At 43.6% G+C, this 18,788-nt stretch overlaps 1 protein-coding gene across 2 annotated transcripts in view; it reads right to left on the bottom strand.

Annotated features, from left to right (window-relative positions):
- Positions 1–1,011: 1,011 nt before the first annotated feature.
- Positions 1,012–18,788, bottom strand: part of TMEM132B (transmembrane protein 132B) — a 463,877-nt gene continuing 446,100 nt past the window's right edge. For both annotated transcript variants that reach the window (XM_075012547.1, XM_075012549.1), the window contains 3 exons: positions 5,966–6,239; positions 4,561–4,752; positions 1,012–2,966 (listed from right to left, as the gene is read on the bottom strand). In XM_075012547.1, coding sequence (XP_074868648.1) covers positions 1,815–2,966; positions 4,561–4,752; positions 5,966–6,239 — 1,618 coding nt within the window. In that variant the 3' untranslated portion in view covers positions 1,012–1,814. The remainder of the gene's footprint in view (positions 2,967–4,560; positions 4,753–5,965; positions 6,240–18,788) is intronic.

Below are 18,788 nucleotides of genomic sequence, written 5' to 3' on the forward strand. Positions count from 1 at the left end.
CTGGGCTCACCGCTACAGAACTTCTGTTGTGACACACAAAAGAAAACATTTTGCTCTTTTCATCTCCTGTTCTCAGAGGGAAAACGTTCTGTAGAAGCCATCTGCTTCTGCCGCTTGTCTACCATCAACATGCTGGTTCCAAATCAGCAAAGCACTGATGACCGTACACCTGAACTCACAGGTCAGTGCCATTATGTTCATCCCTCTGATTATTTTTGGGAGAGTGCAGGGGGGATGTGAAGCTGTCGTGTTTGTCAGCTGCATCTTCTCATGCTAGGCCCAATGTACTTGTCTGCTTCTCTCAGGCTACGTCTACACTTGTCTCTTCTCCAAAGGGGCGTGGTAATCAGGGTAATGGGAGATTACTAATGAAGAGCTGTGATGCCTATGCAGCACTTCATTAGGCAAATCCTCCCCCGCAGCAACTTTGACGTTGGGTTGTAAAGGCATTTTGAAGTTGCCGCAGGTGAGAATTTGCCTAATGAAGTGCTGCGTAGGCATCACAGCATTTCATTAGTAATCTCCCATCACCCTGATTCCCATGCCCCTGTTGAAAAAGGGGCAGGTGTAGACGTAGCCTCAGACATTACATATAATTGTGCCTGGTATTTTCGTCTGGTATTGAAACTGTTGTAAAGGTTTTCTCTGTACCAGACATATGATCATTGATGGCTTTTAGACGGGGTCTGTGAGCACCAGCCACTGTAGACGGATGTCTCTGTACTACAAAAGTGCAGCATCAGTATTTTTTTAAATACAGCAGAATGCCAGTTTCAAGACTTTGCTTATTTCCCAGGCAATTTGCTTCCTGTTCAGTGCATTTCAATAATACGTTTTCATTCAGTGTTGTGAAAACAACATGTGTTGCCCACAAAGAATTTCCATAATTGTTATTTCACTGAGGGCACTTTTCTTTAAAGTATGTTTGCTTTGTTTCAGGTTATTTTTCATACTGTCAATGACAAAAATAAACCCAGGTCTGTGCCTTGATTGTTATTTTCCAGGGTTTATTGTTGTATATACAGTTCCCTGTACGAAGATACAACCCTTTTCCAGTGTAAGATTTCTAATACATTTCTACATTTCAAATATTAAAGATTTGCATCTGAAGGAGAAAAATAATCAGCGATGAAGAGGTATCCTTTAGGGCTGATGTACATGAATGGAAAACCTGAATTAACTGTAAATATACTGTGGTACAACCAAAAAAAAAAAACAGAAAGAAAATATTAAATGTTCCCTAAATCAAACCATCTTCATAAACATTACTGCTAAGAAATTAACCACATGTGGGTGTCTGCATCTGTGAAAAATAATGTGACTACTTGGCTGCATTGCTCATAGGCAGATAAAATCAGACAGATTCATTCCGATCGCTTTAAAGTAAGTAATCTCAGGCTATATGCAAGAAATATCCACTGTGCTTTACAAAGGATGATGACTAGAAAAATCAACCATAAAATCCCTCGTTTTCTGAATCACTGTTTATCATGAGTTGGCAAACCCATGTAGTCTCCTCTGAGTCCGAGCCTAATTGTATTAGCATTTAGCTAGTACCAGGCAGTATATGGAAATAGCCATCACGTGCAACACCTTCAACACCTACATGTAGCTGTTTCAGGGGCACGTCCTAGTTTATAGTGAAACAGGATTAACTCAGCCAGCCTCTTGTACCCGCTCGATGATGTGCAGTTATCTTCTTGGGACCTCCCAAAGTTAGACTGCATTGTGATCGCCTACAGCTGACTGAACTGACTGCTCCACTCTCCATAAAACAGAAGGCATAAAGGTGAATACAAACGTAAGAAAGTATTTTACATATTGTCTTGCAGTCTTTCCATATAGTCCCTAAGTTCCTTGGAATCACCAAGATTCATATCTTGGCATACCCATTTAATGTTATCGTCACTGTCAAAGAGAATGGAGTTGGTGTAAGGCCCTCCATCCTCTGGCAGTATGGTGGTGTATGACGTGAACTTGACCCGCTTCCGTTTTGGTCCAGAAGGATTTATAGGTTCACTTTTAACTTCTTTCTCACAAGCATACTCACAAGATCTGAGGAGCTGATTGTGGAGTGCGTTCTGTGAGCTCCCATTTAGGAGAAAGCTGCTTTCTTCAAACTGCATCCCTCTGTCAATCATGGTCGTGCACTCCTCTGATGGGAGCGAAATGTCAACTGGGTTTTCCAAGAGTTCCATCTCATTTCCAAGCCAGACCCAGTCATGAGAATGGGGGATGTTGCCCTGCTCACTCACAGCAAACCTTTTGTGTCTATACTTCCAAGCAAATGCCACACAGTTAATTAAGAACACCAAAATTGCCAGGCAGAAAACACACAGCAGGGCATACATGCCAATCTCCAAATCAGTTAACCCTCTCGAAGTCAATGCAAGGTCATTGGGATTATTTTGCCCTGGTACCTCTACTTGGGTAGGAAAGCTTGTGAAAGCAGTTGGATTACTTTGGAGACCATCCTCCTGAGCCTTTTTCTGATCTATGGGAGTTTTGGTAGTTGTGCTTTTGTTGTCATTGTCTTCATGATTCATAAAGGTTCCATGTTTGGCCCATTCTTGCGCTGTCCCCTCCTGCTCTGCTGTCTTCTCTATAGCATTGCTTACATGGTGGTTAAACTCTCTATCTACATCAACAATATCATTGGTGCTTCCTTTGTGGTCAGAATCTCTCCGACCCAATTTCACCTTGATGTTTCCTTTCCCGACAGCCAGAATGCTCTTTCGCTTTGTCTTCTGGCAAGGTTCACTGATCACCATTTCAATTTTAATCAGGGGCCCCTGCCCATCACCCTCTGCAACTACCAGAGGCCACTTGGACTGAAAGTTTTGCTGGGCAGATACCACCATCTCATCCAACGAAGTTAGCGTGACAGAAAAATCCTTGGAGTCATAAATATCTAAAGGAGTCACACTGCCATCGCTGAACAAAATCCAAGTGCTGACTATGGCTTCCTAGAAGAAGGAAAGGAGAGAAAATTAAGACACCATGTTTTAGGGTTTTCAGAGCTTACACTTACTGGACAACAGTGAGCTCAATGTATTGCATAGCTTTGTTTATGTTTTTTTGCACAAATGTTTCAACTCAGCTTCTGGTTTTGCATCTACACCTTTGTCTGCTCTCTCTCATTAACACAGACAGCTTATCTGCACCTGCAAAACCATGCCCACAATTCTTTCTAGGCACAAAGTGAGAAGTCAGGTTTCAACATCAAAGCCCATTGATGAAAAGAATCAGCTTTCCAAAATCATGATTTTTAATAAATTTAGAAAAATGTCATATAACAAGGGACATTTGGAAAACATGCCTTGGCTTTAACCTGACATGTAATGTAATGCACTTGTGTAAGCTGTAGGTGTGGCGTTCATGCTCAGCTTACTTACACAGACTGCATTATGCAATAGAGTTGAATGAAATAGTTACCATTTCCAATCACAGTTATTTCTAACTCCGAAGTGGTAATTGGATGGTATAGGATTGCAGTTCCTTTTGGGCACCGCAGAAACACTTACACAAATGAGCTGCTGCTTACATTTGGAGGCTCGTTTGATCACACTCAGTGTTTTTCGCCGCAGCATTAAGCATGCAACAAATATAGCTACACACGGCATCCCACACTATCAAAACCTAATCACTTTGGTTAATAGGTAAACATCATACTTTCTTCCATAGCAGCAGATTCTGCCACCCTCTCCCACACTGAATAGTAACAGGGAGGTAGCCGTGTTAGTCTGTACTCCAACAAAACAAAACTGCAGAAATGTAGCACTTTAAAGACTAACAAACTGATTTATGTGGTGATGAGCCTTCGTGGGACAGACCCACTTCTTCAGATCCTGTCCCACAAAAGCTCATCACCACATAAATCAGTTTGTTAGTCTTTAAAGTGCCACAGTTTTCTCACATTGAGTTATATACTCCACTCCTTTCATACCTACATTTTCACTCTTGGGACTATTTACAGAATAAAGTCAACAGCACCAAGAAGGTTGGCCAAATCTGATCTCTCTCATCTGGAAGAACACCTGGGAGTAATCACGCAAAAGCCATGCTGCATAACCTGCCTAGGGAATGCTGCAGGGCCTGAACCCAGAGAAGGTAATCAAAACGCTAAGAGAAGCTTGAGGGAACCCTAAGAGCTTCCCTTGACTGTACTGATCCAACTCAAGGGGGAGCAAGGTATAGGGCGGGTAATCATGCTCCTAAATAATCAGGTTGCTTACACAACACACTAGAATGCCTTGAGAAGTGCCCATACACATTACAGTGACACATACCTCTTCCCCAATGGGGTGTGGTTCAAGGGTCCCTCTAATTTTTACCATCCCTGTGCAGAATCAATTTTGTTCTGTGCATTTGCAAATGTGCACCACCCATAGAAACACAGGCTGCCGGATGTTGGTGCTCTGTTAATCAGGAGGGCAGCATTCAAATCTCTCCAGGGTGGCTGCCCAAGCACTCAGCTTACAGAGAACACTGGGGGGAGGTGTACAAAACACAGACAGCCAACAAGATCATGACAATTGTCAATATTATTTTGGACTATACCTGTTTTGGGATGTGAAGAATATCACAAGCAGATGCTGTGGCAATAATAGCTCTCTTATTGCCTTTGCTTAGTTGTAAAGACAGGGACAAGCCCGTGACTAGTTGTACCCCCAGATCTGTGATTGTTACGCGGTCATCTAGGACGATCACCGTCTTTTCGGCCAAGATGGAATCCGAGAGAGGCGACAGCACCTTCAAAGAGCAAGTATACCTTCTTGTATTAAACAGAGAGAGGCACACTGGTATAAAACAGAGCAACTAGATTCGCTGACTGATACAACTTTTTCAAATCAGTTCCATATTTCACTTAAAGGCCGTAATTGATGTTTCCCAAAACATTACACCCATTTGGAGTTTAATTACTGTACACACCAAAACGAGTTTCATAAAACATGTCATTGTTTTTAAATTACAGCCTCATCCCTGTGCAGCATGGGTACAGAATTGGGATTAATGAACTAGATTGAATTTATTTAATTTTTTAAAATAGTTACAATTTCTGTAAAAATATATTATTAATATAATTACACTCTTGGCTGTTGAATAATACTGATACTGTAATTTGACAGAAGAGAAATACAGAGTTACTGGCCTTAGAATATAATACCTGTAAGAGCTCAGCTGGACTAGCTTTTTTAAAGAGACAGACATCCAGATTTCCAAAGGTATTTAGGTGCTTAAAGATGCTAGTGGAGGCTGTCAAAAGTGCCCAAGTGAATTAGGCACTTCACACCCATTGATTTTCAAAGAGAGTTCATTACCTAACCTGCTTGCATGCTCTTTTGTATCCCAGCTGATGTTTACCTTCACCTGTAGGTGCTTAAATACCTTTGGAAATCTTGCTCGAGTATGTTGATTCCGATGCCTTTGAAGTCAATGGGACGCTTTCTATCACTGAGTGCTAGTTCATGCTCAAAATGTCACTATCCTTTTACCTTAGGTTCAAAATATAGACTTCATAGACAAGGAAATAATGGGAGATTATATAAGCAAATAATTTTGAAATGTTTTTCTGTAACTAAATATGAATAATTTTGAATTCCCTCCTACCATTTTGTAAATGGAAAATGCCACATTTTCAAAGCTATGTAGGCACCTTCATAACAAGATACCTGCTAAGTGGCATTTTTAAGGCAGGTAAAGTACCTAACCTGCTTGAAAATCCTATTAGCTACCTAGCTTCATCTTTAGGTAAATAAATAATTGAAAAACTGGCCCAAACTTCATTTTGCTGCTGTGATTAAGAATTAAGCAATGAAAATAATTGGAAACAAAAGTAAAACATATTCAGAATTCTGTGTTAAATTCATGTTTGCCTCAGATATAAGCGCATTTTGTCTGAAGAGCAGTAATCAACTGCACTGACCCCAAATTCCCCTCCCCAATACATATTCTAAACTGTTACCTGAACTGTAGTTATCCCATGTTCACGGCCAACTAGTACCCGTCCGTCCTGTAATTTAGCAATCTTAGGCTCTTCCACCTGCATGAAATCGGTCACGAGATCTGTGATGTCAAACTGCCACTCAGAGCCCAACATATAGGTCAGGTGGCCTCCAAAATCAGAAGACTCTGCTACAAACTGTGTGAGGACTCGCACCATGGCATGCTGGTACTGAAGGGTACAGCCTCTTCCCTTCCTCTCCTCATCTTCTTCATCGTCACTGTCACGGGTAGGCCTGTGAAAGGAGCTATATTTACTATCCAGATTCTCAGCATCACATTAGAGCCTTTAAATTTCCACCCAAGGAGCAAGTCAATATACGTACATTATCATCTCCTAGCCTGGGGAGGGGTGAGAAGATAGATTTGGAGGTCTCGGCTGTCCTGACAATTTGGCACAGCTGTTTCATAATGTGCCATTTAGGAGCTACACTCTGTTCTAGCTACCCATAAAAGTCCTCAGATTTCTGGATGCTTTTCTGGATGGAATCGCCCCAACCCGCTGAGGCATTCACAACATAGCTGAAGATCCAGTGGATCTATAACCTGTTCTATTTTTCATCAGAGGTGAAAATCCTCTTGATGACTAATAAAAACATGATGAAAAGTTTGACAGTAGGAGTTACGCTGATGGTTGAAGGTTGGCCCGGGCAGATGTGGAGATTACATCTGTGAACGGGGCGGCAAATGCCTCTCTTAAGCATGACACCCTCATGGCCATGTCTGCTCGTGTACTGCAAAGATACAATATATTCAAGGAGCCCACACACCCACAAACTTAGGCTACATCTACACTATAAGGTAAATTTGAATTTCTTAATACTGCTTTTGTAACGCTGGATTTTATAAATTCGAATCTGACCATCCTCCACTCCCCCGTGCTCCTCACAAAATCGATTTATTGTTGCCACGGACAATCAGCAAACATTGACTGTTGCAGCAGTGCATTGTGGGAACCTATCCCACAGTTCCCTCATCCCCACGGTATTCTGGGTATTTTCACTGGTATTGACATCATCTTCCCACATTGCATCGCCCTCATTCCCCTCCTGTGGTAAGCAAACGTCCATTTTTCCTGGCGGAAGGAAGGAAAACGAGGGCACCAACAAAGATCTCCAAATTAACAGGACTCTTTTTTATTCCATGACTGAATTGCTTTTTAAAAGTGTTGCTGTAACTGAATTATCAAGGACTTTATAAAAATCAGCATCTGTGTGTCTTCCCAACTGGCCATCCACTGACTATCCCACCTCCCTTGATTGCAGCTGAGCCCTGAAAATAACACAGGGTCAATGAAAAGCACGAAGAAAGAGTAGATAGCAAATATTTGGAAAAAAAAACCAAGAAGAAAAAAGAGAGTTGCTGAGGAAAAGGGTTTTGGGTTCCCAGTCCACTATACAGCTTCTGTGCACAGTCTGCGGTCTCCACTGGCCCTCCACCCACTCTTCCCTGCATGAAGGGGTCCAAAGTTAGAGGAAAGAGGATAGAAAAGGCTAGGAAAAAAGATTTTTTGTACCCCCCTCCTTTTCACTACACAAAAATTGCCAACACAGGGGCTGGAGCTCACCACATTTCGTTGCCCTTGTGGGGCGGTTTGGTGTTTGGGAGGTTGTAATGACAGTTGGCATTGGAAGGAGGTGCAGTTGACATGGTTCCTGAAAATCTATTTTGTCATTGGGGTGTGGGGTCCATGGTTCGAGGGCCACTTGGACTGTTGCCCCCGGGGGCTGCAAGCACTCGCAATTCATAGCCGCCAGGCGAGACTTCCCCACTGGGACGGAGAGGCAGCAAAAATCTTAAGCGCCAGGGGAAGACTCCCTCACCCTGGCAGCAGCTAGCCCCGCCCCCCCCAGCTCGTTGTTGGGTGGGGGGTTCAGTGGTGGGGGCAGTTGACGTATTCCCCCCAGCTGGCTGCAAGCTTCTGTAATTTGTAGCTTTCAGGAAAGACTTTTCCACAGCAGCAAAAAAGCAGCAAAAATCTTAGCAACCGGAGGAGATTTCCACCTGGCGGCAGAAAGGCCCTGAAAATATTTTGAGAGGGGGACAGTTGAAGCAGCCCCCCCACCCCCAGACATCTGCAAACCCCCAAAAAGCTTTCCTGCCCTTGGACCCCTAATCGCATGCAAGCCATGGTGCCACCTGGCAGCATGGTCTGCGCTGAACAGCAGGCACATTCTTTTAGTGAGTCATGGGCTACCCACGTGACGTGGTTAAGCACAGGGAAAGACCCCCAACTCCAGGCACCTGTGGAGGGCAGGGAAATGGGGTGTACACAAATGTAAGCTGCTGAGAAGTTTCTGTCTTTTATGCAAGCACAACCCCTCCCCACCCCAACATCCTTGTTGCCACGTGGTGCAGCGGGGCAGCAGCTGGCACCAGATAGCACAGGAAAAAAAATACCAAGTGCAGCGCCAGGACCACGACCTCCAGGTTGGGACTCACAGTGCTAATAGCAAAGGAAGAAAGATGTTTCTCGGCCTCTCATACAAACATGACCCCACAGGCTTCCTGCTCCCGATTTAAAATTTATGGTCTTCCTGTTACCTAATTCATGCGCACTGGAGAGCAGAGCACTGAGGGGCATTGTGAGTTACATACAGGACACCTGTGGAGGCCAATAAATTCAATTTTACAACGTGGCGCTTCCACACCAGCCTTATTCAAACGTTTAAATTCCCACTTGACGCTACACCCAGCCGGTTGCAAGGATATTATGATATGAATATTCGTGCTCCTTAACCCAACCTAATGGCATCAACGGTGAAGACAGTAGCATGGTAATATCAAGCTAACTGCCTTAAATTTGAATGTAGGTCATAGTACAGCTGTAGCCTCAGATGAGGCTCCTCCTTAGCCACCTCCAGTGTTCCCTGTAAGCTGGGGAGGTCGCATGGGAGCGAGTCAGGTGCTGCCCAGCTGACAGCATGTGTATGTGTGTGTGTGTGTGTGTGTGTGTCCGTGTCCCCATTGGTGGTGCTCATCTGCACATACCTCAGTGCACATAACAAAATTTATTCCACCCATGGATGGAAAATATTAACGGGAACACTGGCCACCTCTCTGGCTCCCAGAGCCCTGTGCATTTGAGCCATATGGCATTATTATTCAATCTTAAATATAAAACAATTCATGTAGCTAACTGGACAGCCATAATTCAATGTCAGCACCACCAGATAAACAGACCCGTTCTGTAAGTAATCAGCAGCGTTCCCTGTAAGCCGAGCACTTGGGCAGCTGCCCAGAGGTGATTGAGGTACCACCCAGCTGATTAGCCGTGTGCCCACAGCTGGCAGTATGAGTTTTTATTGGTGGGGCACATGCCTCAGTGCGCAAAATTAAACTTATTCCACTCATGGGTAGAAAACAATAGCAGGAACACTAATCAGCATATCAATTAATCAATAACATTGTACGCTGTACAAATAGCAGGAGGATGCTCATGGCTGGCTGTGTCATCACTCACAGCTATATACTCACTAATATCATTAGAGACTCCTGCTTTATAATTTTCTAATTATCTCCCCCACATATTGTAATAATTGCACCTATGCAGTTAAAGGGCCCCACAGGATTTTTCTACACAGTATCACAGTGATTTGTACAAGAATGCTGCTGTTCATACACAAAGCAACATTTTTCCCTGCTTTAACCACTGTTTTCACATTGCTTCCTATACACCTTACGGCAAGCACACCAATGCTTCATTTGAACCATTTTTGCTGTCTTGACAGTCAGCTATTAAGTACTCGATGGTCACACTTTCATTCATTATGCCCCATGCTGTGGAAATCGTTGCCTGGACACATCTGAGTTCATTCCTTTTTCTCTAACCCATTTCTAAAGCTGGGATGGGGAACGTGGATGGGCCCTCTTATTTTGCATGGGGCTTGGGGAAATATTTGCATTGTTCTTTATCTCTTTGAAATACTTGTTATGGAAAATGCTATTCTAAGCCACAAATGTTGTTGTAAATGGTCGTACAACAAAGTTAGCACTCCATAAGCTGAAAAAAAAGGCTCTAAAAGATCCACAGCCTTCAGCATGTTAGAACCATGAAAATCCTGGTGTTCTAGAGGGTAGTGTGCTGATCAATACAGCAATGTATCCACAGAGACCAACATTTAATAGCTGAAGTAGCATTTGCAGTGCTGATGTAGACAGGCTGAGCCCAGGTTATTAGAGTGCGACAAGGTAGGTGAGACCATCCCTGGCAGCTGTTTGTGATCCTCCAATGACAGAGATGCTACACTCTCCCCAGGTAATTTGTTCTAGTGCTCAACTAGCAATACAGTTAGGGAGTTTTTTTCCTCAGCTCTGGCTGCTCTACATCCCTCATTTGGAAGGGGAATGCATACAGGCCTATCAGAAATGCAAATGAGGTGCTGATTTACACAGCATGTGCCCCATTTGCATAATGGTGGCCACTTGCTGTTCCGGAAGTGCTGTCATTAGGAAAAAAAAAAAAAAAAAGCAGTGCAGACGGGATTCACTTGAAAGGAAACCCTGCTTTCGAACGAATCCTTCTGCCTCATGTATTTCAGGAAGAAGGGTTGTTTCAAAAACGGGGCTTGTTTTTGAAGGAACCCCATCTACACTGCTTGTTTTTTTCTGCAAACAGCACTTCCAGAATAGCGAGTCGTCACCATTATGTAAATGAGACAAGCAATATGTAAATCAGTGCCTCATTTGCATTTCTCATCAGCCACATTTGCATTCCCCTTCCAAAAGGAGAATGTAGTGTAGCCACAGCCCTCGTGTCTAATCTGACTCTCCTTTGATGCAATTTAAACCAGAAGATTCCTGTCCTGTCCTTGTTGGATAAGTAGACTAATTTATCTTCCTCCTCTTTATAAGCCTGTCTGTTCACCAGCACAAGTTCTGCCCCAGGTCTGACTAATATCACTGAATAATTTTCTCTAATATCATTGAATAGTTACTTCACTGAAACCAAGTGAGTTTACATGGAAGAAGAATGCAGAACGTTCAGTTTGAATGAAGAGCTATTGAAGGATGATGTACAGGAGCACTATGCAAAAACAGTTCAACTCCTATGCACAAAAATCTATTTCATACCAGCAGAAATAAATTATCCAAGGCAGATTTTCAGCATTGGCTAAGCCAGTGATGGGAAATAAGCAGCCCACAGGTTGGCTGTGGGTCACTAGAGTTAGCTCTGGAGGGCCACCAGCAGTTAATTTACCTGCGTCTCCAGAGGTATGGATGCTTGAAGCGCCCATTGGCCACAGATCGCTGTTCTCAGCCAATGAATGCTTCGGGAAGCAGTGCCTGGTCCACGCTGCTTCCTGCAGCTTCCATTGGCTGAGAACAGAACTCCACAGCCAACGGGAAAGTCCAGCAGCTGTACCTGTAGCTCTTGTTATTAGAGCTAGCCAGAGTAAAGCTATATGTCTGCTGTCAGACCTCGGATGGCAATGCAGAAGGCCCAGGGATTAATTTTTAAAGGGTGGTGCTACAGATCTGTTTTCCTTATAATTTTCACATAGGAATCGCCTGACTCAATCCAACCCCAGGCATGTGGCTGCTGTTAAAGTTTATTTTGCTGACTGAACCTGCAGATGACTAGAATCGTTCACAGGGGAAATACATTTAGTTTTCATTCACAATGGAGGATCCAGGAATCCGTCAGCCCCATTCCGCTCCACAGCTGGGGGATGGGTCAGTTTTGTGCAGGGAGCAAGTGAGAGGTGGAGTCACCTGCCAGGCTCCTCTATGGAAGCCACTCCAGCTGTGTGAGGTCAGCACTTCAATGGGTCAAAAGAGATCATATCCTGGGCCATAGGAGGTGAAGCCAAAGGGAAGCTGCTACCTGCAAAACACTGCTCTCTACAGCTCGCAGTGACCAAAGAATCAGAAGACTGGAACTGGAAGGGATCTCAAGAGGTCATCAACGCCAGTCCCCTGTCCTCATGGCAGGACCAAGTGCTGTCTATATCATCCCTGTTAGATATTTATCTAACATGTTCTTACAAAGCTTCAGTGATGGAGATTCTACAACCATTCAGGCTATGTCTACACTTGCACAAATCTTTGAAATGGCCATGCAAATGGCCATTTTGAAGATTACTAATGAGGTGCTGAAATGCATATTCAGTGCCTCATTAGCATGCCGCTGGCTGCGGCTCTTTGAAATTGCTGCGTTTTGCTCCCGCGTGGCTCGTCCAAATAGGAATAAGGGGATTTCAAAGTTCCCGGGGTCCTTTGGAAAAGGACCCCCATCTAGACAAGAAAGATGATGTCTGTCTGGATCTGGGCGAGTTTTTTCATGTAGTTGATGGATCTCCATTCCAAACAGCTAAATGTAGTGTCTTGCATGTTGAATATACATTTCAGCACCTCATTAGTAATCTTCAAAATGGCCATTTGCATGGCCATTTCGAAGATTTGTGCAAGTGTAGACACAATCCCAGTAATTAACAACCCTGACAGGAAAGTCTTACTAGTGTCCAATCTAAACCTTCCTTGCTGCAATTTAAGCCCATTGCTTCTTGTCCTATTTTGAAAGGCTAAGGAGAATAATTTTTCTCCCTCCTCCTTGTAACACCCTTTTAGCTACTTGAAAGCTAATATCATGTCCCCTCTCAGTCTTCTCTTTTCCAAACTAAACAAACCCAATTATTTTAATCTTCTCTCATAGGCCATATGGTCTAGATCTTTAAACATTTTAGTTGATCTTCTCTAGACCCTTTCTAATTTCTTGACATCTTTGCTAAAATGTGGGGCCCAGAATTGGACACAGTCTTCCACCTGGGAGACAACGCTAGTCCAAGAAGCATTAAAACCAGCAGAGCAGAGTGACTCTCCCAAGACCTGTGCTGCCAGTGAGTAGAGATCAACCCAAATTGTTGCCCTCACTGCAGTCTTCAGGCCCTCCAGGCATGGGTCATCAGAGTTCCTCTTTCTGGAAAGAAGTCTGAATACAGCCCACTGTTGTTATCTGAATATTTCTACCTAAAAAACCACATTTCTTAGTACCTTAGAACTTTTCTGTCGCACAAAAATGTAGAACGTTAGGAAAGTTTGAGAGTGTGGTAGAACATAGAATGTCTGGGGCTCTACCCACTCCCTGGAAAGTTGGTACAAAGATGAAAAATGACATGCCTGCTAGTTCCAGAACATGCTTTTGGCCTTAAACCACTTCCAAGTTGCTATGACTCTCCACAGGCTTTTCCCTTGGTGGCTGTTCAGTGGGGACAGTTGCTGGTTGACATAAGGTGTCTTGAATTATATTGTTTAGTTTAGGCAGAAGCATATGCTGGATGAAGGCTGCGTGATGACTGTGTCCCTGGCAGCCTCATGAACACAGGGTGCTACCACAGTAGGCCAACACCAGTTTCAGTGACAGGGGTGTATTTCCAGCAAGTTCTGAGAGGCTCTTGCCACGCATTTTCCATTACGGCACGCTGAAGCTATTCATCTCATATAACTATCAGAGAACTTCCAGGAGAGGATAATTATTTCCCAGGTGCATCATGAAACAAAATAAATACTCTTGTTGGACTGTCGAATTCTATCCAGGTCTTTTTCTCACTCTATTATTTGACTTTAAGTTGAACACAGACCTTTCCTTTGCTGAGATTGTAGATTTTTCTGCTGTTCGTGCCATAAACAGGCTTCTTATTAGCATTCTGCTGCTCAAGGACTCAATACACTACATTAGTCATGAGCATATACCTAGCCAGAAGGTTTTCATCTGGAAAACTGACTGCTCCGATTGATAATGGCATGCACCATCGATTAAATTATTATTCTCCATCTCATATGCATAAGTATAAAAGTTCACCCTATATTCACCCTATGAATCCAGAATAAGCCATGTTTCTGCTTATGCGCCATGGAGACAGCCTTGGATACTTTTCGTCTTTAGAATAGCCCAAATCCTAATTTCCTCACTCAGTTCTAATGCTGTCTCTACTGACACAAAAAGCATTTTAATTCCATAAGGCGTGGCTGAAAACTTGTCGTACCAAACCAAAGGGAGCAAGGAAATCAGGATTTCTGCCATTATGTTTATATTTTACCCTAGCTTCCTACTTTCCCTAAAAGAAACCTGCAAGTGAGATGATATTTAAGCAAGAAAGGCTCAATTAGTGCATCCATCTTACTGTTACACAGACTTCTATATCTTCCATTATTATGGTATACAGATAGTACCATGGTGTTGATAGCCCAGGGGTGGACAAATACCAGCCTGCTGGTTGAATGTGGTCTGCCAGGGTTAGTCTCTGGTGGGCCCCAACCTCTATATTTACCTGCGCCTCCTCAGGTATTGGGTGATTACAGCTTTTGTTGGCCACGGATCACTATTTACAGCCAAAGGGAGTGTCAGGAATCAGAATCCTAGGGCTGGAGGGAACCTCAGGAGGCCATCCAGTCCAGCCCCCTGCCTAAAGCAGGCTCAATCCCAACTAAATCATTGAGCCAGGACTTTGTCAAGCTGGAACTTAAAAATCGCTAGGGATGGAGATTCCACCACCTCTCTTGGTAATGCATTCCCGTACTTCACCACCCTCCGGGAGAAATAGTTTTCCCTAATATCCAACCTACACCTCCCTTTCTGTAACTTTAGACCATTGCTCCTTGTTCTGCTATCTGTCACTATTGAGAACATCATCTCTTCATCCTCTTTAGAGCCCCCACCCTTCAGGAAGTCGAAGTTTGCTGTCAAATCACCCCTCACTCTTCTCTTCTGCAAATGACCTAAGCCCAGACCCCTCAGCCTCTCCTCATAGGTCATTGTCCAGCCCCATAATCATTTTCATTGCCCTCCATCTCTACACACTGTTTTGGAGTCTGGAAGAGCTTCTTCCAGACTCCGACTCGTGACCTTATGCTAATGAGGCACCAAAAATTTACATCTGTGTCTCACTAGCATTTTTCGGGACATTTATTAGCATGCTGCTTTTGGAAAATTTGGCATGTGTAGAAGCAGCCTTTGAGTTTAAGCTCACCAAGTGTTTCCTGGTAAGCCAAGCTGGTTGCCTACCATATTTGCTTTTCTTACTCAATCAGGATGGTTTGTTCCTGTGCCTTCAATAAGACATCTTTAAAACACTTCCAGTTCTCCTGAATTCCTTTCCCCTTCATATTAGCCTCCCAGGGGATCCTGCCCATCAGTTCTTTCATGGAGTCGAAATCTGCTCTCCTGAAATCAAGGGTCTGTATCTTACTGCTCACCTTTCTTCCTTTTGTCAGGATCCTGACATCTACCATCTCATGGTTGCTGCAGCCCAGGTTGCCACCCACTTCCATTTCTTCTACTAGCTCTTCCCTATTTGTGAGCAGCAGGTCAAGCTGCGCATGGTCCCTGGTCGGTTCCTTCAGCACTTGTACCAGGAAGTTATGCCCAACGTTCTCCAAAAACTTCCTGGATTGTCTGTGGGCTGCTGTATTGGTCTCCCCAAAAATGTCCAGGTGATTAAACTCTCCCATGAGAACTAGGGCCTGTGATTTGGAAGCCTCTCTTCGTTGTCAGAAGAAATGCCTGGTTCGTGCCACTTCCCACCGCTCCCGTTGGCCGCAAACAGCGACATGCAGCCCATGAGACCTATGATCATCTGATACTTGTGGAGCTGTAGGTAAATATAGTGGCAGTAGAACTAATCCTGGCAATCTGTCACTTTTTTTATTGCCCACCCCTGGAACAGACCCTCTTGTTATACATAGCATTAAATATATATTAGTATTATATTATATATGTTACATATTAGCCTATATTAGTATTAAATCATTAAATAATACAGACTGTGACTTTCAAAAGAATCTAAGGGAGTTACGCACCCATATTCATTGAATTTCCATAGGATTTATATGCCTAACTTTTAGCCCTCTGAAAAAGTACCAGTCCTGGTTCCTGAGTAGCTCATGAGATTTTGCAAACTGACAATATTGACTCTTATGTTGTTTTTAAGTTTTATGTTGTTCAGACAATGCAAAGGTTGTTGTTTTAATGCAGAACACTGGGAGGACATTGGGTGTTAAATCAAAATATTGTCCATTTGGAACATCTCAGTGGATGATACAAGAGTATAATGTATTCAGATGAGAGCATTCTCACAACATCACACTGTTCTGGGTCAGTTTAACAGAGACTAATATAAGCTAAAACACCGAACTGAGAAGCAGAACTAAGTTCAACTCCTGAAGCTGGCACTCCCTTCCTGCACAGTCCTGGGCAAGTCATTTAACCTCTCTGTGCCTCAGTTCTTCTGTTTGTCAAATGAGGTGATGCCTCCCTATGATGCTGGGATGCTTAGTATAAATCCATATATATGTGCAATGTATCCAGACACAATGACACCAGAGTATCATAAACACCTAGACACAGCACGAAAGACAACAAAACCAACAATGAATTATTGAGTAAAACACACAAAGCATGAACAAGGAAAGGAAACCCTGCAGCTCCCAACCAGTGCAAATGTCAAGGCTAACACAGCTAATGCTGGTCCCTGATTAGCTATTGATTTAAACTAGAGGGAAAAGACTAAATTGAAACAAAATTCCAGTGTTTCATAAACCTAGGGTAATTTATGTCTGCTCGAAACCAGGAATAGTCTTATAGTCACACATGTACAGCCAGCCAAACAACCAGCTACATTTTTGTAGTCACATGGCAGCCACAATTTTAGTTCCACCCTTCACAGGAAACAAACCCATGGTTGCTAACGATGTGCCAATGATTTGGCTGTAATTTGAGCAGCAGTGAACGAAGATTGCGTGCCAGCTTGCCAGCAGTGCAGGCTCTCAGACCATTACCTTTATTTCAGCTGGCCCGATAAATCAGAAGTAGACACTGGAGGGGGGCGTGTCCAATGCTGCGCATCATGGGTTTAAAGTCAGAATGTCTATGATGTTAAGTATCACTGAATGGCAAACTCACCATGCCTGTTGCACAAAAGCCAATTCCTACATTAAACCGCAACAACACAACCCCACAGTAATTTACTAAAGCAAAAACCCCACAGTTGGATTTGTGTCTAAGTAAGAACTGCCGCATCAGGCCATAAAGCAGCCGAAGAGGCATTTCTCTGGGCTCCTAAAGCAAATGAAAGTCAGTGAGTGATTCTGGGAGTATTGTAGCAGCTGGCACCAAATCAATCACCTAGCACATTTTCTCTGCCCACAATGAGCAGCTTTGTCTTCACCAGTGAAAGTTAGAAAAAGTTTCCGTTGTGCCAGTTCTTCCTCCCCTACACTATTGATCAGGGGCATAGGGTTAGGTTAGGTTATATTGTTAGTGCTACAGGCCAGCTTTATTTCTTTTTTGTTTTATCCCATTGTGTCTAGTTATATCCCTTTGCAAATAGCTAAATAATTCTACCCATTGCTGTCTGTTTGGGCTCTTCAACAGCCGTCAGTTGGTTATTAGCTAATGCTACTAGAACTTTCAGTGCTAGGATTGCTGCTGCCAGAAACCCATTAGCATTTGCATTATAAATTTGATCTGCTGTCATGCCATGCTCATTGATACCTCTTTGAAGTCAATGGAGAACTGCTGGAAAATGTGGAACACTTTCCATGCCTTGGAAATCATCTTTCCGCTACAGTAGACATTGATGCAGAAATCCTGCATGGTATGAGCCATGAGAGTTCTGCTTTTGCCTGCTTGAGACAAAGGGTCTTCAGGAACTGGGACATCTATCCCGAGGCAAAGCTCCTTGTATACCGTGCAGTGGATGTTCCAACGCTACTGTACGTATGTGAAACCTGGACAATATACAAGCGTCATTTGAAGGCACTTGAACAATATAATCAATGCTGCCTCCGGAGAAGCCTAAATATCTCTTGGGAGGATAGGCGCATGAACCCTAGTGTTCTGGAAGATTTGAACATGACCAGCATTGAAGCCATTATCGTTCATCAACAATTTCACTGGATTGGTCTAGTGGCGCTGATGTCTGATCAGCACCTCCCAAAACAGATTCTGTTTTCCAAGTTGAAGGAAGGACAGAGGAGTATTACAGGGCCAGAGGAAGTGATATAAGGACATGTTGAAGGTACACATGAAAAAGTGCAGCATCGGTGTAGACACTTGCGAGAACCTTACCCAAGACAGTTCCCAGTGGAGAACAGTAAATAGTGAAGGGGTGGCGCAGTTTGGAGTCCCACCGCAGTGCAGACAAGGAGAGGTGGAGAAGAAGAAAAGAGAATGAAAAACTGCCCTGCACCCTTCCAACAGCTACCAACACCTGCCCCTTCTGTGATAAGATCTGCAGCTCCAGAATCGGGCTGATCAGCCATCAGTGGACTCGCAAATAGAAGGGTGACATGAAGACGTCCCACTCGTTATCGAGTGCCCACCAAGAAGCTCACTGATAGCATTTTTCAGCTTATCCTGGAATTTATCAATACAGTAATATTCCTGGGAACTCTTTCTCTTGCTTCTTGTCAAACTGTTGGCTGTGCCATTATGGGTCCTTTGAGGATGGGAGGGGCAGGAGAAAAGACCTCAAGAATCCTTTCCCACCTCCACTCTTGTACCCGTTGTCTCTTAATCAGAATACAGTCATCTGTGAAACCACAATGCTTTCCTCCCTAAATCAGACATGCTAGGGAGCGTTCCTTCCAGCTCCTCTGTAGAACTTGCTGGCTTCTTCTCTGAAAGATCTGTTGCTTTAATGCTCATTCACCTGATCTCTGTTTTCACCCATATGCTTTTATGTTTGCTGCAGCTTGCACTTCTTGATATTGCTGATGATTTGTGGGAATTTTTTCTCCTTCTCTCTTTCACATCTACATGTTGTCACCGTGATGCGTAACTGAGG

Source organism: Carettochelys insculpta, chromosome 18, assembly GCF_033958435.1.
Source record: "Carettochelys insculpta isolate YL-2023 chromosome 18, ASM3395843v1, whole genome shotgun sequence".
NCBI lineage: Eukaryota > Metazoa > Chordata > Testudines > Carettochelyidae > Carettochelys > Carettochelys insculpta.